Below are 25,102 nucleotides of genomic sequence, written 5' to 3'. Positions count from 1 at the left end.
CATCAAAAAATGCTTTCAACGCTTCGCCCATTCACTTGAATGGGGTGACGTAGAAGATTTTGAATCTTCGCCGAACTGCATTGTGGGGAGCATGGCATGGCTTTGCAAGCATCACAAGCATCTATCGGCATCAAAAGTTGAACAATGTTCAACTTTTGAGGCTTGATGCTTGGCATCAGCCAATGAAATCCCGTTTATGCAAATCCCGCCAGTGCAAGCGCAGCCAATCAAACCGCGTGCAAGCTGGGAGAGCCAGACTGCAGTTCATTTCCTCATATTCCAAACGAGATATTACGGTAGCAAATCACCCGGTTCTTTACGACCGGAACTATTTACCGGGATACAAACCGGAGGAACCAGGCATTGAGGGAGGAACCAGGCATGGAGGGAGGTGGCAGAGACAGTGGGTGAAACTGATAGTTTTTTCGCCTGTTTGGAGAGTTTATATCCAGTTTACTTCGTTTTAACATTGCTATTGCTTTGTATGTTGGGGGCGGGAGATTCATGTGATTGGTTGCTCGCAAAAAATCTCCAAGCTTCAGACACGCCCAGCTTCAAGATTTTTTCATGCCTGTAGTGTAGACGGGCGTAGAAACAACTTTTATTGTATAAACAGTCAGCTGATGGAATGCACCTATTTCCACATCTACACTCCATCCGCTGATTATTTCTATTTGCCTCACTTTATGAGCTTCACATCACTTGTGCCTTGTACCACAGAGTTTGCATCTTCACAAATAAATGGGGCCAATCTTCAGTCAGATGTGAATGTGTAATCTAACATTTTGAGTAAGAATAATGGAAAAAAGGAGTGCAAATACAAATACAATTTATTGAAATGTGAACCAAAAGTTAATCAAATGTTTTAAATAAAAAGCACATATGGACAGAAGGTGTAAACCTATTAAATGTATAAGTTAGACCCTCCAGAAAAACGCGGGCAAAAATCCTTGATTATGCGGGCTAAATTCCTTGATTATGCGGGCTAAAATCCTTGATTATGCGATTCAAAATGCGAGGTTTTTATGTGATTTTATGCGGTGAAATTGCGGGAAGTTGCGAAATATGCGGAAAGTTGCGAAATATGCTAAATATGCGGGGAAAAAGAATAACAATTATTTTAAATATTGGGCTGTCTTATTTATTCTCTCTCACACACAACCTGCCACTAACGTTAAACCCCTTTACTATTCAACTAAACACATTCAATGTCTATTTATTGTAAAAGCAAGTGGGCTATTTTAATCTCACACACACACACACACACACACACACACACACACACACACCCCCCCACACACACACACACACACACACACACACTTCTCCGCCTCATTCTGTTTTCATTTACTCGTTCGTTATCTGACCAGCTTCAATCATGTAGGCTACTCACTTCGTTTCTTGTAGACCTCGAAAGGGTTTTGGAGGTTGATGCCTCGGTGAACGTGAGTTGTTTGGCTTTCTTGTCCGCAGCAGCAGAAAGCATTTTCGAATGTTTGAATGAATCAAAGTGGGTCGTCACCGTCGATTTTCTCTTATGCTCCAACACAAAGTTGCACGGGGTGCAGAATAGTTTCCCCCCACTTTTTGCCCGGTCTTTATTAGAAATGTTCGTCGGTAAATGAGATGGATTCGATTTTTTCATCTTGGTGTTTTCTCTATCGTGTGAGCTCCACACGTTCACTCTATACAGTGTTGTTTACTTTCTGTGATGCGCGAGCTGATGACGTCACGTCAAGATGAGTTAACTTTTTTCCCCCTCAACTTTGGGTAGAAAAAAGCGCGGATTATGCGGCCTTTTGATAAATATGCGGCCTTTTAGAAATCTGCGCTATTTTGCTGATTATAAATTCTGCGATCGCAGAATCGCGTTTTACTGGAGGGTCTAATAAGTAAACACATTTACTCAAATAACGTGACAGACTAGGCCTGTGCAGTTGGTATCAGCTTTGCCCAGCATGGGCTCCTCCATCAGGCCTGGTCCTCCATGCTGAGGAAAGACCCACAGTCCTCTCCAAACCAACAGACAGGACGTCCATCACACGGAGGTTTCTCCCTGAAGTCTCTGCAGCTCTATGGACACCACGCTGTCTCAATCCGTCCACACTGAATATGAGAGGGGGAAAGTGAAAATAATAAATGCTTTTAGACTATAAGAAATATAAAGTTGACTGTTGAGTTGCTCAGTTTTTTTAGATTGTCAATACTATTACTGTATAACTAATATATCAGGTTAAGAGGCACATTCAAATAAAGATTGGTCTTTAAATACATGTTGTCTTTTGAATTGTTTGTCTAAAGTCAAGGATCTAGAACTGGTACTTAGTTTTAATGATACAGTCTGGTTATTATGCTGTTTGGAGCAGGCCTCACAGGTAAGAGCACTAACTAGCTACCATCACATGTACCTTAGCTTGACTTAAATGTATTAAACGTATAATTAAGTGATATCAAAATATAAATAACTAATGTCATGCAAACATATTAATATTTGTTTGATTCCAGTGTTGAATTTAGCACAATTGCATACAAACGTTAAGGGATTTTAAGATTCTGAAGTATTATGCTAAAAACTCATTAACTTAGATTAGTATTTATAGTTTTGCTGAATAGTTTCATGTCCGCTTACCTTAAAAACGTAAAATGCCACGGCAGTGTGCAGATGGGGAGCATGTTAGCTTAGCTTGGTAGCTTCAGCTAGCTCTGGAGCTTGCAGCTCGGTGGCAGCAGGTCCCGCCTCGGCTCCGCCTCTTTGTCCTTATTTGGAGTAGGCGGGAGTTGAACTCTGACGTCACTGTCGAGCCGTTAGTGGCCGACTCCGCCTACTAAGGGCTTCTCGGCAACTCTGCAGAATCCTATGGGTGACGTCACGGACCCTACGTCCATTTATATATACAGTCTATAGAGAGGCGAAGTCCCGCCCATCTACTTCCGACCCATGGGACCCCGGAAGCGGAAAATTATACATTGACGTCAATGGAGAGAGAAAAGTCATCTTTCGATCCCGTTTGAATTGTGCCACGAATGACACATATGATGTTTGTCAAATTAAAAGAACATTTTGCAAGTCAAAAAAATAAAAATGTGTCGTAAAACTGTGAAGTTACAATTTTTTTTGTGTGAAACCGCTCAGTGAACTACAGGTCTCTGGTCTCGCACAATACGCGTCACCATCACAAAGATGGCTGTCACGTTAGTAAATTTCACCTGTTTCTTTCAGAATGAGGCGAAAAAGTATAAAAAGAGGTGAAAATCACTACAAGTCTGGGCATGTTGAGAGCTGTACATACACGAAAGGGAGCGGTTCTGTAAGAGCCAGCATGCGGGACCGGCTTTACAAGGTTTCAGTGAGTAATATGAGTGCAATGTCTAAGGTTAATGTCAGCTAGCTAACAAGGTACACTAACGTGTTTTGTTTTAGCAACTAGTTTTCTCCTTAAGAACTTTGTGGTGTCTCTGTATGCTGTGGATAACATTAGTGTTCACAAGAACAAGATACACTCCCGTGTTTTGTTTTAGTTGCTCTTCAGATTGAAGCGGCCAGTTCTATATCGACTATATGTGTGATCTCCTTTTTACATCTCGTTGTGTCATTTGAGTTTATTTGCTGTGTGTAGATTCAAGGATTTTGGTTATCTTGTCCAGGGATGCAAACTTGTCACGTTTCGGCGAAATTCTCCGTTTTGAATCCAAAATAGGTCGTTTTTATGATTCCTGTAGATCTGCAATAAAAATATTTTTGGGGTATGGGAGGGGGTCTGGGACCCGGATTAATGTGCGGCCGCGAGCTTTTTTTTATATATTATAATGAAGCGCGAGCTGTGTGCTCGAGTCTTCCTGCCTGTCGGCTCTGCTCATGATGTATAATAAGCCTCTGCTGCTCGGCGATGATGGTCTAGCTTCAGCAGCTACATTACCTACGGTGCGTTAGTTAATATTAACTGTGCGTCCGGAGTCACTGTGGCACAGACTGGACCGCTGGTGAACAGCTGTTAGAACGGGCCGTTCAGGTGTTCAGAGCAGAGCTCCCTGTCGGAGCGGCAGAGCGTGATATGCACTGAAAAGTTTTTTTTCCCCGTCGCAATATTATCGTTGAGCTAGCTAACTAGCATACATTGTCACTATCTGCTAACGTTAGCTTTAGCCTTCGTTTTCTAATCGTTTTTTTCATAGGCTATAAACAGAGGTGGTATAAGTATATATCTTGAAATTGATTAAAAGTAGAAGTACTCAGTTCTTGTACTTGAGTAAAAGTAGAAGTACCAGAGTGTAGGAATACTCTGTTACAGTAAAAGTCCTGCATTCCAAATGTTCCTCAAGTAAAAGTAGAAAATTATTATTATCAAAATATAGTGAAAGTAGCGACAGTAAAAGTAGTCATTTTGCAGATTGGTCCATTTCAGAATAATATGATATGTTTTATAATGACTGATCATTAAAGTGTTATCAAAGCTGGTAAAGGTGCAGCTAGTTTGAATGACTGTATACTGCAGGCAGGGTAGCTTTTGGATTTACTCCAGGTGGAACTAAAGTCTGATTTAACACTTGATTATATTTCACATCATTCATCCACATCTGTAAAGTAACTAAAGGTATTACATACATGTAGTGGAGTAAAAGTACACCATTTACCTCTGAACTGTAGTGGAGTAGAAGTACAAAGTAGCAAAACATTGAAATACTTAAGTAAAGTACAAGTATCTCAAAATTGTGCCCAAGTATAGTACTTGTTGAGTTTATGAACTTGGTTACTTTACACCAGTGGCTATAAAGTTAGAAAGACTAAGCCTTGCACAGAGGCATGAAAATACATTTTCAAAATGCTCAACAGTGCTGCCAAAATTATAAACTGACTGCTACACAATTAAAATAAATGCTTTTTATATATTTCTATTTGATGTGACTCTATGGCGTTTCTGTTAATATTAACACTGCTGCTTTAGTTGTTCTGACTGCTAAAATCCTGTTATTCCTAATTTTAAAGCCGATATTCTGTGGGGTCAGGGGGCTCGGATCCTTGTCACCTTTTTCATACCTGATGAGTTTGCATCCCTGTTGTCAATTTGTTTGGTTATCTAGGCACAGCTGTGTGTGACTCCCTCTGGTACACTGGTATGTGTTTTCCTAATGTAGAGAGCATTGATTAATTAATAAACTACACACTGACTCTAGATCCTGAACAAATCTTTATTTTTTGATCAAATGTTTTTCAAACAAATGTATTGTATATTATATAACAGCTGCACATCACAGACCGGAGTCTCTGCTGCTGTGGACCACGATGGAGGCGATCATCCTCCCCATCCCCAAAGACCCTGCATGGCATGGAAATCTCCTCCTCCTGGAACAATTCTACACCCAGCATATGCTCCCTGTGTTGGCCAGTAGAGAGGAGGACATTTAAATAAACATACTCTTAACACCCTCGGACTCTGCGTTGTGTTTCGTATGTGTGATGGGGTGTTATGCAGAGGGGAGGAAAACAGGACACAGCAGATTGGGATTGTGGTGGAGATGCTGAGCAGTTATTTAATTGTTGCGTGTAATTATTATTATACTGCGTGCTTCTTAGTTATTCCATCTTTTGCTGTAACATGGATCTGTATGTAACTCTATATTTACTTGTTATCTACCACACTTCCTTCTACATCATACACCATCATTATACATGATAGTGTATATAGGATATATATTTATTTGTATACATATCTGTAAATTGTATAATTTTATTTTTCGTATTTGGGATTTCTCTTTTGTCCACTCAAATACACTTGGCCCTTTCTCTTTTCCATGTGGAAAATGGCAGCTGCACATTCTGCTTTTCTCATCTGCTCCCTGTCTGCTCATCTACGATGAGAAAATTATATAATTAATTACTAATAATCATTTAAACCTGTTATTACCAATATTTCACAAATTCTTCATGTAAACTTAAGAGTACAGCTGTATGTTGAGTATGTCAACTTTGCTTGGTTCATCTTACTGGGGGGCAGCTACATGGATGTCAGTGCAGTCCACAATAATTTTGCAGCTGAAGGCAGAATGAATTTATTATTGACTCAGAATGAAGCACAACTTCATGTCATACAATACATTGACTTTATTTGTAATTGTGTAAAAAAATATGAATATTGATTAGCAAGCAGGACCTGCAGGAACAGAGAATGGTGATGGATGGAGCTGGGAAGAGAGAAGAATAAAGAAAACAGATCAACTTTATTATCGGATATTAAAAATTCAATTTCAAAACAAGTTGCCGCTCCTACAGTTTTCTAGTATGTAAAGATGATTTCACATGACCAATGCAAAATATCACACTCAATACATGTGTGTCTCTGGGGGGTGCATTGTGCCTTTGATGTATACAAATAATATACCATAACCAAATACTATTACGTACAGTGGAAATCAGGTTGCCAGAGCAGGTCAGTCCAGTGTGCTTGTTCCTCAGGGTCTCAGCAGTTACAGGTGAGGTAAAGAAAATAAAAGAGAAAAAGGTCAGTAACAACACTTTAAAGTAACAACACTGAATAATTATCTCTTTTAATAATTTTCTCTCAGTAATCACTCAACTACTGTCTTTCCAACAAACAGATTGACTCACTCTCACTATCATCACAATGAAACACGTCCAGAAGAATGTCATGCAAAGCTGCCTGCCTTCCTTCCTTCGACTCTCCCTGAACTGCCTGATCTTTTAATGGTCAATGTTAACCATTTGTGCAGATAGCATTAAGTAGAAAAGATCGCTGATACTAATGTGGGGTTAGCCTACCTCCCGCCCCCTTAGCACCTGGTGGAGGGGGCGATAGGCTACTCTTCAAATGTTTCACAAAATACTTACCATCATGAATACTCTTACTGTTTAACATTTCGGTTTACTTCGTGTTAAGTCTAATACAAATGACAAGGCTAAGTAATGTAATATAATGCTAACTAACATGCTCGCTACTAGCTAGGTAGCTAACTTGACTATGTTCCATGCAAAACATGTATATTACCTGATATGTTTGGTCCAACGACTCCTGGTCCTTTCATCAGACGGGAAGCGATAGAACGAGCAAGTGGTATGATCTCTTTTGTGATTACAACCTCGTACAAAGCACACAGGCATCTTGTAAAAGTGAATTTATTGGAGCAATCTCTTATATTTATTGGAGGGAATAAATCAGTCTTCTTCTTCCTCTTTGCTTTGCGAGTCACAACCAGTCTTGGAGCATTATCGCCTATGACATCACTTACGCGACCCAGAATGCATTTGGGATTTGTAGTCTTTCTAGTTGCGTATTATTCATAGTCTTATATTTCAGCAGTTTTACGACAAACTGTGACTTTTTTTGCATGGAAATGATTGTTTAAGATTGACAAACATCATATGTGTCATTCGTGGCACAATTCAAACGGGATCAAAAGATAACTTTTCTCTCTCCATTGACTTCTATGTATAATTTTCCGCTTCCGGGGTCCCATGGAGGCTCCCGGAAGGGGAGGGACTTCGCCTCTCTATGGTGGCAGCAGGTCCCGCCTCGGCTCCGCCTCTTTGCCCTTATCTGGAGAAGGCGGGAGTTGAACTTTGACGTCACTGTCAAGCCGTTAGTGGCCGACTCCGCCTACTAATGGCTTCTCTGCAACTCTGCAGAATCCTATGGGTGACGTCACGGACCCTACGTCCATTTATATATACAGTCTATGCTCTGGCCGCCAGTGTTGCCAACTTGGCGACTTTGTCGTTAAATTCGGCGGCTTTCCAAACCCTCCGGCTACTTATTTTTGTCAAAAGCGACTAACGACTAATCTAACGACTTGTAATGGTGTTATTAGGGACTTTTCTGGTGTTTGGAGACTCACGTATAGTTCAGCAGTTAACGAGCCGCGGGTGCTGCCGTGAGCCCCCCTTAATCACCTCGTCCACTGTGTGTATGCCTCTCTGTGACAAACTAAACATTCATGTAGGTCATCATGTCACAGTCTAAACTGTAATCACAAAAGTACATAAAGGAGTGGGAATCAAACCCTGAGTTTAAAGGATGGTTGAAGCCATTTATTGGAGATGACACACGGGCATACTGCCTTTATTGTAGGGAGATTTCTACTAAAAACTATTAAAACTATTTCTACTTTCTACTTTTTATAATAGAGGCATTTCTGATCTACTGTCGTCTGGATTTACTCTGGCTTCAAGTTTTGATCCTCCTTGAAGGGGGTGGAACCCTTTTTTACTGCCATTACATGATATGCAAATTAGGCAATGACGTCATTTAGGGACTTCTGGCGACTTTTCGGACAACCAATAGCTACTTTCCTTACTATGGAGTTGGCAACACTGCTGGCCGCATCACAGACTGTCCCACAGAGCAGTGTCCATGGTAGTGAATGCGACATACCCTTCTTTTAGGAATTTGGTGCTGCTATCTGTCTCAGTGTACACAGGAAATAAAAGCACACATGTGCATCACACACAGTCGGATGCATGTGAGTGAACTGACTTGACTTCCACAGTAAAGGAAAACTCAGTTTGGCGACACACTGCTAACTACCGAGCAGCATTTGAAAATGTAGCGCGAACACCATCAACAAAAAAACTCTTCTGAACTACTAGTGCGGTGCCCCACCGCCACATATTTTATTAAAAACTGTGAATTTCGCCAGCTGTTAACTAATTTGAAGCAACTACTAAACATTACATGTTGTGTGTGTGCCTCGTCCCTGACAGCAGGCTAAATTAGCAAGCACGCTAACTAGCTAAATTGCTAAGCTGAAACACTGACGTTAGTTAGCTAACATTTGTTTGATATTCGTATTAATCTGACAAGCTAACGGGGATGTACAGAGTTAATAAAGTACAAAAATATACTTACATGATTCAAAATCCACGAGTATTCATATTAGACGAGGGTCCATGCTTTCATGCTTTCATCTCTTCTACTGGAACCGTCTGCTTTTTTTCAAATATCTGTACCGTGCGCAAACTCCTCTGACGTCATCGGGGGCATCCCCCAATTGTACTCTCATTGCCCAGGTACATTTGACTAGCTTTTCACAGGTTGTAGGTCAACACATTACTTTAGTTAACATTTCAGGGTTTCTGGGAAGATGTTCAAAAGGAGATTAAAAGGTGTTAGCTAAAAGGTGCTGGGCATTACTTTTACTTTGGACCCACTACTTTATATACTGGGTATACTGCCCAGTGATATGGACAGAAATGTAGCTTTCTTAATAAGAATTCTTCTTCTAATTGCGAAAAAATGATAACGGTCTCGTGGCTGAACCCGCAGCCCCCCAGTATAGTCCACTGGAGAAACAGGGTAAACAAAAAATATTTCATGGAGAAAATCACAGCAAGACTACAGCTGAAAACTGACAAATTCGAAGAAAAATCCCCATTAATACAAGCACCACCAGATCTCTAGCAGCGCCTCTTTACTTATTTATTTTTCTTTCTTTCTCTTTCATTTATTTTATTCACTGCACTTCTACTTGTTTCATCTGGATGGTATAGCACGGGCTTTTACTCTCATAATGGTTCAGGTATTGTGCGATCATGTTTCCGATGAGGGGGAGTGATAATATCTGTAATATGTTGATAATGTTTGCACAATATAGAAATTGATAACATTAAGAAACTGTATGTCCTTTTGGTGCCCTAGGAGGGTATATGTATGATTAATCCTGGTGTACAACAGCTGCAGTTATGTAAGCATGTTAACTGTAAAACCAACACATTCTCACTCCCAACTCAGCCTATGTTGACATTATGTCAGGGTCCCTGTCGTCACTTTCCAACGCAAGGGGGGCCCTTTAGCGTCGAGTTTCAACTATCAGGGAGTCCCATTGACTTGCATAGAGCTCCCTGAACGTTGGTAATAGACGAGTTGGGATCGCGGCGAAATGCTCTCCACAGATCCATTCTCACAGCGTTTATCAACCTTTTGCTAACTCAATATCAAGCCACACTTATTGTGTTTACTTCTTTATTTTAATTGAATAATGTCTGACTTTTGTCGCCGTCAGTTAGGGGGAGAGTAGGGGCTCAGAATACTGAAATCTGTATTGTTTCATCGTTTGTTCCTTCTAATTTTGTATTATTTTCTAAACCACACACTGTTATTTACTCAACAATAACACACAATTATCTTTGTGTTTATTTATTTTTTTGATTGTATAATGTCTTATCTTAAGATAAGATATACTTTATTGATCCTGTTACGTGCTTGTGTTGCTTTTCTCTGTCTCTCTGCTGCGCAGGTACACCTGGTCCGCCCCTGGCTCCGCCTTCCCCAGGTTTCATAATGACATTCAGCTGGGGACTTTAAAATGAGAAGCTGGAGGAGAAGAGGTCTCTTTTTTCCCGTCCTGAAACCAAGGGAATACGACCGTGGATTTCCTCTCACCTCATGTGGATTTATATATATGTTGCTGTATTTTTTTTGTGTGAACTCTGGAGGATATTAGTATAGGTTTTTCGCGGCTTTGTTTCCTTCCCAGTACGCTGTATTTGGTCCTTTGGGTAGAGGAGGGAAGTCTGGGTCCTACGGCTTACGGCCCGTCCACACAGCGGCGTGCGTTGAAGCTTCAACGCTTCTGCCCATTCACTTTGAATGGGGTGACGTCACGCTTCGCCGAACTGCATTGTGGGGAGTGTAGCTACGCGTTGTTCGCGTCAAAAGTTGAACCATGTTCAACTTTTGAAGCTTCGATGGAAGCGTCAGCCAATCAAATCCCGTTTATGAAAATCTGCCAGTACAACTGTTAGCCAATCAAACCGCGTGTATGCTGCGAGTAGTGAATCACCCGGTGCTGTATGATCAGTCTCTGTCAGAGTCCTGCACGGGTCTGATTTTCAAGACCCGCTCCCGCCCCGCACCCGCGACGTGCAATACCGAACCCGCCCCGCTACCCGCACATATTGCCAATTAGTTCCGCAACCCGACCCGACCCGCCGGCACAAGATCCGCAACCCGACCCGAACCCGCATATATATAAGCAGTGAAAACGTGCAATTATTAACACACGCAGTTGCATATTTGGCTCAAAAAGCCTGGGATGTTGGTTATTTTCTCCATCTAGGATGACACCAAAAGCCCCCCAGACGTTGGATTTCGCTCTTGAGGAAGAGTTATTGAAAATGCTGTATTCTCCGCTATAGAGAGCTTCACCTCAGCCATTCAGAATGTGGTGCGCTCAGCAGCAGATAGATGCGCTGCAGAGGTTATGATTATGCTCGGTCCCGCGGAGGAGAGGTCTGAGGATTTAAACATTAAACTAAATTATTATTATTTAAATGTATTTGTTATGCAACACCCGCAACCCGACCCGCATCATCTTTGTTTTACCCAGAAGAGAACCTGGAAAAAAGCGTTTGAAAAAATACCACCCGCAAATCACCTTTTTTGCGGTTCACCCGTCGGGTACCCGCGGATACCCGACCCGATGCAGGACTCTGGTCTCTGTTCATCTACCGGGATACAAACCGGAGGAGCCAGGCATGGAGGGAGGTGGCAGAGATAGTGGGTGAAACTGGTAGGTTTTGGCCTGTTTGGGGAGTTTATATCCAGTGTACCTCGTTTAAACATTGAATGGACAGCTAGTAGGCATAGACAGTATATATAGCTAGCATGGAATGCTAGCATTTTGCTTTGTATGTCGGGGGCGGGAGATTCATGTGATTGGTTGTTGGTCGCGTTGCTAGCGTTGACTCCCCAAGCTTCAGACACGCCCACCGCCAAGCGTCAATGCACGCTGCTGTGTGGACGCTCCGTCATGGTGTGGCTGGCCCAGGCCCATTCTTCTGTTGTTATACGATCCTCCAGACTTGGTTCCTTATTGCCGGTAGGCATGCATGTGAGTTATGGCTGTGCTGAAAATAAATGCCCGTCGATAACTAAATTCTGTGTTTGGTTAAAGTAACGGAGTTACAGTAATATATTACTTTTTGCTGTAACGAAGTAATGTAACGCATTACTAATGAAATGTGGGTAATATATTACCCGTTACAATGCTCAGTAACGCAGTTACAACACATTTTAACCCGAAATTAAATGGTGTTTTGTTTTTTAAGAATGTACTAACATAGCGAGACATTCCGACACCGGACAAATTGTGCGGGTAGATTAGTAAACCTGGTGTTTACCCTTCAGGCTTCGCGTCGAGATCTTCGGGGAAGTTGAACGTTATGCAAAAAATACAGCGAAAAATACAAACAACAAATTGTCTCAGGTGCGCGTGACCTGCTCCGCTGCGCGTGCATCATTTCCAAAGTGCTTCCACAGCAGTGACACACATCTGATCTGTGGATAATCATTTATACGAAAATGGTTAAAGCAACCATCACTAAACGCCAGCAACACTGCATCTACTGCAGACAGTAGCAACAGGTCAGATGCGGACATCACGTTACCCTCCGTTGTGGACACTAGCTTACGGTACGTCTACACTACAGGCATCAAAAAATGCTTTCATTGCTTCGCCCATTCACTTGAATGGGGTGACGTAGAAGATTTTTAATCTTCGCCGAACTGCATTGTGGGGAGCATGGCATGGCTTTGCAAGCATCACGAGCATCTATCGGCATCAAAAGTTGAACAATGTTCAACTTTTGAGGCTCATGAGCCTGGTTGAGGCTCATGAGCCTGGTTTAAACCATGAGCATGGTTTAAATAATATTTGCCTTGATTTACAATATGTTAACCTTCATTATAGTCCTTGACAGCGGTCTGTACTGCTGTATTATCAACGTGTCACATGTTAAGAATTTACAATCAGAATCGATTATTCAACTAAGCCGTGTAATACAAGTTGTTAGTAGCCTTAAGGGCCTACACAGTTGTTATGCTATAACACATTGCCCTTCACTGGATACATAATGAGCTGCACTAAACTACATTTTAGCATTTAAAATACCTAGCTATTCGTTTGCGGTTATTTTGGTGAAAGTAACTAAAAAGTAACTAAACTAGTGTAACTCATTACATTTCAGAGACAGTAATATTGTAATGTAACTTATTACTTTCAAAAGAGATTAATAAGTAATATGTAATATATTACATTTTGGAAGTAACTTGCCCAACACTGGTGCCGGTGTTCTTTCTATTATGGCCCTTGACAGCATATATATTTTGCTTTGTGTGTGCAGTGTAGGGTGGTTAAAGATATAGCCTAGCTGGTTTCAGTTTTGTTTGCTTTTTTTTTTCTTTGGAGTGAGTTTAGGTTGGATTTTTGCGCTATGGAGTTTGAGCTAGAGGGGTTTGATAGTTGTCCGACTCGGGAGAAGTTGGACGCCTGTAGTAAAGCCCAGCTGGAGCTAATTGCAGGCAGATTTAACGTTGCAATTAGCAAACAGCACAAGAAGCAGGTCATCAAGGAACAGCTGTTGGCGGCACTTATAGAGAAGGAAGTGTTACCGGAGGAAACGGGCGCTACCTATTTATCTAAAGACGAGGAAACCGAGGTAGCTCCGACAATGAGCGAGCTTCAGCTTCAGCTACGTAAATTAATTATTAGAGAGAAGGAGATTGATAACAATCTAAGAGAGAAGGAGATCGACTGCAATCTCGAAATCAGGGAAGACTCGAATCGAATGCTTCGTTTGAAGGAGCTGGAGTTATCGGCAGTGTCACACCAAACTCAGCAGTTGGGATCCGCACATCCTCATGAGTTTGATGTGGGTAAATACACCCGATTTATTCCAGTGTTCAATGAGAGGGACGTGGATAATTTTTTTATTCTTTTCGAACGGGTTGCAACAACCTTGAAGTGGCCTAGGGATGTGTGGACTGTGATGCTGCAGTGCGTTCTAACGGGAAAGGCTCAGAAGGTATACGCTGCATTGTCTGACGAGGTCAGCCGGGATTATGGGCAGGTGAAAGCAGCAATTCTGCGCGCTTATGAGCTTGTGCCAGAAGCGTATCGTCAGAGGTTTCGCAGTTTCAGAAAAAGGGATTCTCAAGCTTATGTGGAGTTCACCCGTGAGAAAGAGGGACTGTTTGATCGGTGGTGCTCGTCGATGGGGGTAAGATCTCTAGAGGACATGAGAACATTGATGCTCATGGAGGAATTTAAAAAGTGTTTGCCTGACAGAGTGGCCACATATATAAATGAGCAAAAACCTATGAAACTGTCTGACGCTGCGGTTTTGGCTGATGAGTATGTCCTCACTCACAAGTCTGTCTTCGGTGAGAGGGATAGCGCGCAGGCCCGGTTTGCTGACAACAAGGTCAGGGAAAGCTCCGATAACGTGCCGTTACAGGGCAGCATGTCGAGAGCTGTGGAGGAAAAGGCGAGGGAGGTGAATTGGGGAACCAGAGATAGCCCAGTGTGTTATTTCTGCAAGAAAATAGGTCATATTGTTGTGAATTGTTATGCTTTGCGGGATGAGGAGAAGCCTGTAAAGACTGTCGCTTTGGTGAGTACTTCATAGCCAGGGTCTCTCAAATCAACACACTCTCACTCAGTGGTTAATTTGAGCCGGATGCTGCCGGAACAGGATCCGGCACCTCTTCATTTTGGCCACCCTGTGTTCCGGCACCTATTTGGGCAGATCCGGTACCTCTCACAAAAAATAAAAATAAAAAATGGTTAAAATGAAATAAAATATGCAAATATTAATTTACAGAAAAAATCCCAAGAATTTCATGTTGTTATTAAGATTAAGATTTGAAAGAGTCGGAGATCTGTGTTTACGCACTGAAAAGCTGGACCAACGGACAAACGTCTTTCACTTTTGAAATTCGCCACATGAGGAGCACGTCGCAGAGAGGAAGAAACGGTGATTCAATGCAAGCATGTCAAAAAGACAGTTAGATTTACTGTCTTTCTTCAAAAAGAAGGAAGAGGTAATAGACACTTCAAAACGAGTCAGAAAAGCCTCCACAAGCAGCGACGAGGGCAGCTGCAGCGGTCATGTTGATGGTCAAAACCAGGAGGAGGTTAGCGCCGCAACAGCTAGCCAGCTAGCTAACCGACAGCTAGCCAAGCCCGGGCAGGAGGCTGGCACCGTGGCAGCAGCGGGTCAGGTTCACCACCAGCCGGAAAAGGAGCCAGCTACCGTCAGCCAGGTGGACCACCACCACCAACAGCAACGGGTGGGTACCCTGGCATCAACTAGCCCGGTACAACAGCCGGAGCAAGAGGCGAGCGGAACCGCGACATCAGCTGGCTTACAGCAGGAAGATTCAGTAGGAGAGGAGAGCGCATTGAGCGTAGAAGAGTGTGGGACGTCCAGCGACAGGTCAGGGATGGGATGCACAACTGTTTGGACAGAAGCTCAGCTAAAAGTGAAGCAGACTTACTATCCCTGGCTTTTTAGGGGAAAATCAGGTTTGGGTTGCACAACGTGTAAGGCGGTGGGGACTTTGGGGGCAGAGAAGACGTCGGGGATGAAACTTGCAAAAGAGTGGGTTTTATGCACAGTAACCTCTTCTGCTTCAGATATTATAAAACAGCAACGCGCCCTCAGAAAAAAAGTATTTGAACATGCCCGTACCAAGGCTCACCTAGCAGCAGCAAGCATTCTTGAAAAGGCAAAAGTGGACACTTTAGGACAGTCTATAATTAATATTCAGTCTGAACAGATGGCCACTACAGCTCGCGTATTTCGCACGGCGTACAAGGAGGCTAAACGCCACCGTCCCGCATATGGCTTCGAACAGGAGATTGATTGCCAAGAATTAAATGGACTCGATATGGGGAGAATTTTACATTCCAATGTTGCATGTGTAAACATACAGAAACATATTTCTGAAGAAATGAAAAGAAAACTGTTTGAAAAAATAGTACAGTGCACTCCCAAAATCAGTGTAATGCTGGATGAGTCAACCAGTTTAAGCAAAAAGAGCTGCTTGATAATATACCTTAGGGCTCAGTTGCCCGATATGGACAAGCCTACAAACATTTTTACTTAACTCGTAGAGCTAGATGATCTAACTGCTCAAGGTATTGTCCACAAACTGTTGTCTGCTCTGGAGCGCCTGCATTTGACACAGGATTTTCTCTCTAAGACCCGCATTGGAGTAACTTGTGATGGTGCTTCGGTTATGTTAGGGCGTAAAAGCGGAGTGGCGAGTCGGCTCCAGGCCATGTTCCCCAACATTACTGTGTGGCACTGCTCAGCCCACAGGCTTGAGCTTGTAGTCGCAGACGTAGTGAAAGAGATGGGTGCTATAAATCACTTTAAAATATTGATGGACAAGATATATGCACTGTATAGCACATCTAACAAAAATCGAATGGAGCTGAGAGAGTCAGTTGAGAGCTTGGATGTCCAGCTATGCAAAATAGGTCGTATTTTAGACACTAGATGGGTGGCATCAAGTTTTAGAACCGTTGAAGCAGTGTGGAAGAACTACCCAGCACTTTACAAGCATTTCAAAACTGCATCAGAAGATCCCTCCCGTAACAGTGTCACAAAGCAAACATACAGTGGGCTTGCTATGCGCTTATCTTCGCATGCGTTTGTGAACAATTTAGGCATAATGTACGATGCATTACAAGAATTATCTGAGCTCTCAGTCGAGCTTCAAAAACGAGACATTACCATCATTTCAGCACACAAGTCAATTTGTCGGGAAATCAGGGTACTTGAGGCCATGTCGGATCGGCCAGGTCGCTACACTGAACTGAGCCAAAGGGGAATTGAGGAAAACTCTTTCCATGGCATCACGCTGAATGGAGGAAAAATCAAGCGACGGATCACTCGACCCCAAGCAGTTTTTTCTAACTGTGGCCAAGAACTTGGAGGACCGTATGTTATCTCAAGGAGGCCGGATGCCAGATAAAACTGGATATAACAAGTTCATTGAGGAGTTGAAAGTGCTTTACGCACAATACTGGCCCGAGGACGCAGGTGCGCTGTATGGAGAGACTGAGGTCGAGTCACTGTGTCAGCGCTTCAACATTGCCAACCCGCGCGCAGTCATACGGGCCTACAGAACGTACAGAGACTCAGATGGTAAAGACACCCCCGATGAGCTGATGGAGTTACTTGTTGCTGTCAACAGCATTCCCATTGCAAGTGCTGAATGTGAGCGCGGATTTTCTCAAATGAACTTGATTTGCACTCCCAACCGTAGCTCTTTGCTCACATCCACCATGTCATCTTTACTCTTCCTAAATCTTGTTGGACCCCCCCTGGCTAAATTCAATCCAGTCCCGTACGTGAGGTCCTGGGTGGCCAAAGGACACAGAACTGCCACAGACACACGCAGTAAAAGCAGAAAAAAAGAGATAGAGGACAATCCGGACATGCTCGTGATATGGGGTGTTTTAAACAACTAAATATGGTGAGCAAACATACTGTCTATTAATAGGCCGCCGTGCCAATCTTTGAATAGGCCTAATAAATATTTGTTTTACACGTTAAACCTGTTGAGAAATTAATTGCTGGCTGTATACTGAAGTCCCACCTGTGGTGATGTGGGCATTTGCCTATGTTGTGCGTACTAGCCTAAAAAATTATAAATTATCGTCATAACATTTATACCATGGATACTATTTGAAATTGAGGCTTGTAAGTCCCACAGCGTTGCAAGTGGACATTTTCATGTTGTTTTCAGCACCTTTTCTGTATACGTTCCGGGACCTGTACGCGTCTCGTCATCCCTGAGCTGTCATATGTACTTTGCGTTCCGGCACCTTATGATTTACAAATTAAGCACTGCTCTCACTCCATAATCGTCCAGGAGCGACGTTTGGTCAGGGTCCCGTGGCGTGCAGTTGTGACGCTCCTAGGCTCCTTCAGCTTCATAAAGGGACGTAAATAGCTTTCAACTGATTGCAATGTATTCCCATCTGCGGCGGGATTTGACGCTCATGGAAGCACGGCATTCGTTTGTGTCGGCTGCCCTTAAAGGCAATGTGAGCGTCCATTCCCATTGGATAATGGAGAATTGTACACCTGGAAGTAAGTATTCCCCTTACTGTCAATTGATTTTACAGTGATATCTGCACTACTCGACTAAAAAACACCAGATTATCCTTGTTAATTACACAACATTGATTGGTTTAAATTGTGTGCAATGCTTTTGTATTTTCCCCCTTCGATTCGGAGAAACAAATATTTTTTCGGAGTAAAGGATGGCAGAAGACACTACACTACCCAGAATCCCCAGCTATCGTTTAGGACTACACCTTGTGCTCTGTTTTACAAACCCCGTTTTTTTTACCATTCATTCCAATGGCTGGAGTCTGTCACGTGATCTTCAAATTACTCCCTGCAGAAAAAAAAAACATGGCCGAACTTCGTTTTATTCTCGGTGTAAAATGGCTATTTTAAGTTAGTTTGGCCATTAAAATGCATTTTGATGTCATTTGATGCGAGAAATATGAGTTGTTATTTCAGATTATGTGTGCAGTGGATGTACATGATCTTTAGTTTGCTAGTTATTACGAAGATTACTTCAGGAAATTGCGTCCATGGAACGTTTTCATTGTTACCAAGGTGGTTGCTAGGGACGCTGCTATCAATATTATTTCTGTTATGTTGTGTAACTGTTTAATGGTGTTATCTTCATTGTTACCCCCTTCCCCGTCAATGTATAGTGTTGGTCCACAGCGCAAACGTATTAGTTTAACAAAATCCGCGTTTAAAGATACGTTATTTCCCCCTGTGCAATTCCAGTCTCACATCTCACATCACATCGTCATTAACAAATAGACCGAAAACATTTAAAAAAAATAATAATAATACTTTATTCCGAGTGTTCTTGCTTTTCTCTTTGAAAGTCATCACATAACGGCATTGTAATACACGGTTCGGATGCATTAAATATTACATATCTGCCGTAGTTCTCTATTTATAGAGCCCTGATGAGAAGACTTCTAGACAAACATGAGGAACTGCCGCCAACACTGAAAAAGTGACGTGGATCATAAACATATCAGCAATTAAACAACATCTTACATTTCTTTTCACACAATACGTCTCTTTGCAGGATCGACACTAATTCGGCTGACTTTTATATTTGATCCAATTGGTAGATAGGCTGTATTTACACCATAAAGGTGCACAGCTGATAGAAAGGGACACCTGGTGGTTAAAGCATGTCATTGAATTTCATTATTTTATTATTAGATATTAATAGGATCCCTAAAGTATATTCATTACTCGTTATTCTCTACTAATAGTTAATTAAAGGCTGTATATAATGACTATTTTGCACATCCCTTTCAAGATTTCAAGATTTTCTAAGGTTTATTAACATATCATATTCACAAACGGTGTGGTTATGCAATGAATGAAAAACTTGGGTCGCAGGTTCCTCAATAGTGCATTACAAGACATCTATCAATATTTGTGCATACCTCCAGCAATGTTAACTATGTTGAAGCACTTATTTTAACTGATATTATACGTATTATACTCTTATAGGATGTATATAGATATTTCATCTCCGGCCTTGTCAGGTATTGAACAATCAATAAATAAAGAACACAGAATTATTAAATATAAAACACAGAATTTGTGTGATTATACTAAATGATTTACAAATAAACACCACTGCATATTTACAACTGTTACACCATGCTGATGTAACTCAAATGTTTCCAACTTGGGATCAATAAAGTATATCTTATCTTAAGATGATCAATGTGCTACTGCCATATTTGCAAAATGTGGCCTCTGAACCTTGACAAGTGCATGTTTTTAGGCTTATCAATGAATGTAATGTAATGTTATCAAATTAACAACAGGAACAGGTCACAAACATAAGACCAGCTGTTAAATAAAGCTCTTCTGACCTAAGCTGGGCATGTGGGTATATATATTAATGCTGCCCATTATGGGCACAAGCAATTTTCACCCATTTATTAATTATATGTTTTAAATTTGAGTGTTTCCCTATCCCCTAAACCTCCAGGGATGTACACAGTATACTGGCAACTTCTTATTATGGGGAAATACGAAAACTTCTTTTAAAACTACAACTCCAGTAGAGACGTGCCATAGATAGAGAACATGTTGCGAAACACAATACTGATAGCAGCGTCCCTAGCAACAAGTAGTAGTTAATAATAATAAAAAACATTAATTAAAAAGGCATTTTAAACAGTCATTAAAAAAAGCAACACAATGTACCTGCATTGCATTACTCTAAACATGTAATAACGTTGCTTTAACCAGTAGGTGGTTTGGGTTAAAAAAGCCGTCAAGTTTACAGTGTTAACAAAATAAAATATACTGCTGTTTCTGGTTTAGTTTACGAAGGATATATTTTAGGGATGCACCGAATATTCGGCCGCCGAAAATTATCGGCCGAAAATGGTTAAAAAGGCCCTTTCGGCCGAAAGGGGTTTCAGCACCGAAAAAATATCACCGAATGTCAGAGAACAGGGTTACGTTGGTAAGCTAATGTGTTGTTGTGATGACGTAATCAAAACGCGGCGACAAGCACGGCGCACGACCATCGCTCGCGACTGGCTCACAGCCAACTTGTCTGCCGCTTGGAGATATTTAAAAATATCAGAGAAAGAGGTGCGGATTGCGATTTGTAAAACGTGTTCAGCTGACATTTCTCGAGGGGATGTAACTGCAAAGACTTTCACCACTAAACACCCGGACAAATATGCGGAGTAAGATAAAATCACAAGCACTGACAGCGAGAGACTGTTCAGCGCTGCCTCTCATGTGCTTGATGAGAAGAGGAACAGATTTATGGCTGATAAATCAGAGAAACTACTGTTCATTAAAAAGAACCTCCCACTTTTCCTTAATAAGTAGACAAGGCTGGCTTATCATAAGCTTATCTAGTTCTACATGTCTACTCTATACCCACTTTCCTGAACAATTTTCATTGTGAGTTATAATTCACCATCTCAGGTTATCATTAGGGGGAAATGACAGCAGCACAGTGTTCAATATATTGTACTTTCGGTATCTAAATGATACAATGTTGTTTACATTGCTCATGAGGATAGACCACCTTATTTGCAGATTCTTGAAATTCTAATTTAATTTGTAATTGATTGTGGATTTTGTATCAGGTTTTCACTTTATGTATCTTTATACAATGTTTACTACTTTGCTTAAGAGGACAGCCTTATTTACAGATTCTTGAAATTCAATTTTATTTCATTTGTAAAAAGTTACATTCATGTGGATTTATCCAGTTTGCACATTTGTATGCATGCACTTATAGGTGCATTTGTTGTTGTTGAAGGCCTGGCTGTTACAGTCTTTATTACACTCTTTTTGTTGTAGGCCTACTGGCCTAGATATTTATGCAGTTTTAAAGCACCTTGGCTTTGTTCTGAATGCACTTTGTTGTAGTTATCCTACAGAGAAAAGAAAATGCACTTGACTTGGAATTAATGTACTGTATGCATTCAAAAGTGCTGAATAAATGTTTTATGGACCCATAATAGTGATTATTATTTAAGTTAAGTTTTGCCATAATCATGTATTTTCCAAAATCAGGTAGCTGAACAACATTGGTAAAAAAATGTATACATTATATATATATATATATATATATATATATATATATATTTCTATTAATCATTTTCGGCCTTTCGGCATTCGGTTTTCGGCCAACTGTTTCCTATTTTCGGTATCGGTTTCGGCCAAGAATTTCCCATTCGGTGCACCCCTAATATATTTAGTTATTGTTTTGATATTTTGTAACACAAAAGCGATGGAAAAAAACCCACAGCAACACAGAAAATATGGTCTTAACATGACCCAGCGGTCTAGTAGCTAATGAAAAACAATAATATCAAAACAAAATATTACTACTAACTTTATTGTGAAATTCAAACTGACACGGTAAAAGAATAGTTTTCCGGGTCTAATTCTGAGCCGATCTCTGTAGATAAGTAAAAATAAAGATCTACGACAGATGTGTAATATATTTAATGCAGCCGAACCATTCATTACAATGCATTCATGTGATGACTTTCAAAGAGTAAAGCAAGCACTGCTGAATAAAGTATGATTTTATCTTTTGCGAAACGTTTTTTTTCATATGGAATGCAGTTGGAGGTCAACCAATCACAGAGCTTGAGAACTAATCACGGGGTTTGTCAAACAGAGCACATGGTGTAGTCCTAAACGATAGCTGGGGATTCTGAGTAGTGTAGTGTCTTCTGCCATCCTTTATTCCGAAAAATATTTGTTTCTCCGAATCGAAGGGGAAAAATACAAAAGCATTGCACACAATTTAAACCAATCAATGTTGTGTAATTAACAAGGATAATCTGATGCTTTTTAGTCGATGGGTAGAGCAGATATCACTGTAAAATCAATCAACATAAAGGGGAATACTTACTTCCGGGTGTACAATTCTCCGTTAACCAATGGGAATGGACGCTCACATTGCCTTGAAGGGCAGCCGACACAAACGAATGCCGTGCTACCATGAGCGTCAAATCCCGCCGCAGATGGGAATAAATTGCAATCAGTTGAAAGCTATTTGCGTCCCTTTATGAAGCTGAAGGAGCCTTGGAGCGTCACAACTGCACGCCACGGGACCCTGACCAAACGTCGCTCCTGGACGATTATGGGGTGAGAGTGTGTTGCTCAAATCAGAACTGGAAGTTTTTGCTCTGTTTCTTATGGATGGAATGGTGTCTTTACCGGGGAAGAACAACAGGGTTCCACTGACCATTTTGGGGGATACAGCAGCTTTGCAATCCTTTATGATGAGGGGTGTGTTGCCCCTCTCTGAGGAGTCTGCTGTGGGTTCGGGTGTTCTTGTGAGGGGGTTTGGTATGCAGTGTGTGGGTTCGCCATTGCGTAATATTCATCTTGAGTCAGATCTGGTCGGGGTTCGGCCATGTCTTCCCATTGAAGGGGTAGATTTGGTCTTGGGGAATGATTTAGCCGGTGGCAGAGTGCTCGTTAAGCCGGGAGTGAATGTGCGGTGGCAGTCACCCGCAACAGTTTTACGGCTACGGGATTGGACAGACCGGTCAGGGATCCTCCATCATGGCGTGAGGGTGGGAAATCAGGTAGGATAAGCCCTGGGGCTGTTCATAACCCTGTCGCTGCCTGTGTGGAGGCGCTTGTCCAGTGCTAAAAGTGACACCCCTGTGACCCCTCTGTCACCTCGGAGGCCCCGATCGCTGCGGAGACTCTGGTCAATATAGAGTCTCATTTGGCACACTTGCCTGATGCGTAGCGTGCAGACATATTGGAGCTGATCGTGAGGTGGAGCGCTCTGTGTCTTACCGCCCCGGGAAATTCAATCCCCACCAGCGGGTGTGTTCCACCGTTGGTTCCACAGTCGAATTTGAGCCACTGGCTATGGTTCTGGCTCTATTCAACTTGGAGGTGTTACTGTTCTACAATGTTGCAGTGGTTGGCAAGTTTTTTTGGTGTGTGTTTTGACTGATATGTAGCCTGTTCGGTGTGTGGACTGAGTGATTGAGCACGTCTGTCGACTTAAAGTTGATTGTTGTGATTGTTTTGTTTAAAATTTTTTTTTTTTTTTTAGATCACTAACTCATGGTGGGTGTGTTAGCGTGCTTGTGTTGCTTTTCTCTGTCTCTCTGCTGCGCAGGTACACCTGGTCCGCCCCTGGCTCCGCCTTCCCCAGGTGTCCTAATGACATTCAGCTGGGGACTTTAAAATGAGAAGCTGGAGGAGAAGAGGTCTCTTTTTTCCCATCCTGAAACCAAGGGAATACGACCGTGGATTTCCTCTCACCTCATGTGGATTTATATATATTTTGCTGTATTTTTTTTGTGTGAACTCTGGAGGATATTAGTATAGGTTTTTCGCGGCTTATTTTCCTTCCCAGTAGGCTGTGTTTGGACCTTTGGGTAGAGGAGGAAGTCTGGGTCCTACGGCTCATGGTGTGGCTGGCCCAGGCCCCCTTCTTCTTCTTTTTTTTTTTTGTTTTACGATCCTCTCAGACTTGGTTCCTTATTGCCGGTAGGCATGCATGTGAGTTACGGCTGTGCTGGACAATAAATGCCCGTCGATAACTAAGATCTGTTTTTGGCGTGGTAGTTTTTATGTTGCGCGTCTTCCCACGAGCCACTACCGCTTGGTAGAGGGAAGGGACGTAACAGATCCCAAGTTGGAAATGTTTTCGTTACAGCAGCATGTGTAACAGTTGTAAATATGCAGTGGTGTTTATTTGTAAATCATTTAGTATAATCACACAAATTCTGTGTTTTATATTTAATAATTCTGTGTTCAAATTCTTTATTTATTGAATGTTCAATACCTGACAAGGTCGGAGATGAAAAACTTGGGTCGCAGGTTCCTCAACAGTGCATTACAAGACATCTATCAATATATGTGTATACCTCCACCATTAAACTGTCATATTCTGCACCTTTCTTTATACTATCTACATACATCTTATAAGAGTATAATACATTATGTATAATATCAGTTGAAATAAGTGCTTAAACATATAGTAGTTAACATTTCAGGAAAGAAATATATTAGTACTTTGTCAGGCTTAATATGTATCTGTAGATACCCCCACAGCTTTTTTCTTATTCAAAAGAAGACCTTAACTTAAAGTATTCTTTAATGTTTAAGTAAAGCCTTATTAGTTTGTCTGTCTGTGTCTCCTATTAATATCTAATAATAAAAAATAATAAATGCAATAACATGCTTTAACCACTAGGCGTCCCTTTCTATCAGCTGTGCACCGTTATGGTGTAAATATAGCCTATCTACCAATTGGATCAAATATAAAAGTCAGCCGAATTAGTGTTGATACTGTGAAGAGACGAATATTGTGAAGAGAAATTGAAGATGCTGATATATTTATGATCCACGTCACATATTCAGTTTTGGCGGCAGTTCTTCCTGTTTGTCCAGAAGTCTTCTCATCAGGTCTCTATAAATAAAGAACTACGGCAGATGTGTAATATTTAATGCAGCCGAATCGTGTATTACAATGACGCTATGTGATGACGTCCAAAGAGAAAAGAAAGCACATTCGGAATAAAGTATTATTTTATTTTTAAAAGAAAATGTCTGATTTCACATCGCATAAACACCATATCCCAACGTGCATTGCGGCTAAAACATCCAATCACAGAGCTTGAGGACTAATCACGGGGTTTGAGCAAAGCGAAGAGAATACTTACTTCCGGGTGTAAAACTAAGCTACTAAGCAACTACTATGAGCTGCTCCGACCCTCGGTC

At 41.6% G+C, this 25,102-nt stretch overlaps 2 protein-coding genes and 2 long non-coding RNA genes across 4 annotated transcripts in view; 3 read left to right on the top strand and 1 right to left on the bottom strand.

The window, feature by feature from the left end:
- The first annotated feature begins 3,009 nt into the window (after positions 1 to 3,009).
- Positions 3,010 to 5,427, top strand: LOC307023376. The gene is made up of 2 exons (XR_013803687.1): positions 3,010 to 3,347; positions 5,241 to 5,427. It is a non-coding gene; the product is annotated as an uncharacterized lncRNA (long non-coding RNA).
- Positions 5,428 to 6,080: 653 nt separating this feature from the next.
- On the bottom strand, positions 6,081 to 7,494 carry LOC307023375. Its single transcript, XR_013803686.1, has 2 exons — positions 6,401 to 7,494; positions 6,081 to 6,180 (listed from the first exon to the last, which is right to left on the bottom strand). It is a non-coding gene; the product is annotated as an uncharacterized lncRNA (long non-coding RNA).
- Positions 7,495 to 14,780: 7,286 nt separating this feature from the next.
- LOC307021457 (uncharacterized protein) lies at positions 14,781 to 23,810 on the top strand (the record flags this gene model as incomplete). Its single annotated transcript, XM_079653587.1, has 2 exons — positions 14,781 to 15,226; positions 23,493 to 23,810. 2 exons carry the CDS (start codon positions 14,781 to 14,783, stop codon positions 23,563 to 23,565), a joined length of 519 nt encoding a protein of 172 aa, XP_079509713.1. The 3' UTR covers positions 23,566 to 23,810.
- Positions 14,941 to 25,102, top strand: part of carmil1 (capping protein regulator and myosin 1 linker 1) — an 80,835-nt gene continuing 70,673 nt past the window's right edge. Inside the window, exon 1 of the mRNA XM_079653552.1 lies at positions 14,941 to 15,080. The gene's annotated coding sequence lies outside the window, so the exon portion shown is untranslated. The remainder of the gene's footprint in view (positions 15,081 to 25,102) is intronic.

This window comes from Notothenia rossii, assembly GCF_949606895.1.
Source record: "Notothenia rossii genome assembly, chromosome: 10".
In the NCBI taxonomy this organism is placed as follows: Eukaryota; Metazoa; Chordata; class Actinopteri; order Perciformes; family Nototheniidae; genus Notothenia; species Notothenia rossii.
The sequence above is the reverse complement of the archived record's forward strand: the minus strand, read 5'-3'. Positions and strand labels throughout refer to the sequence as shown.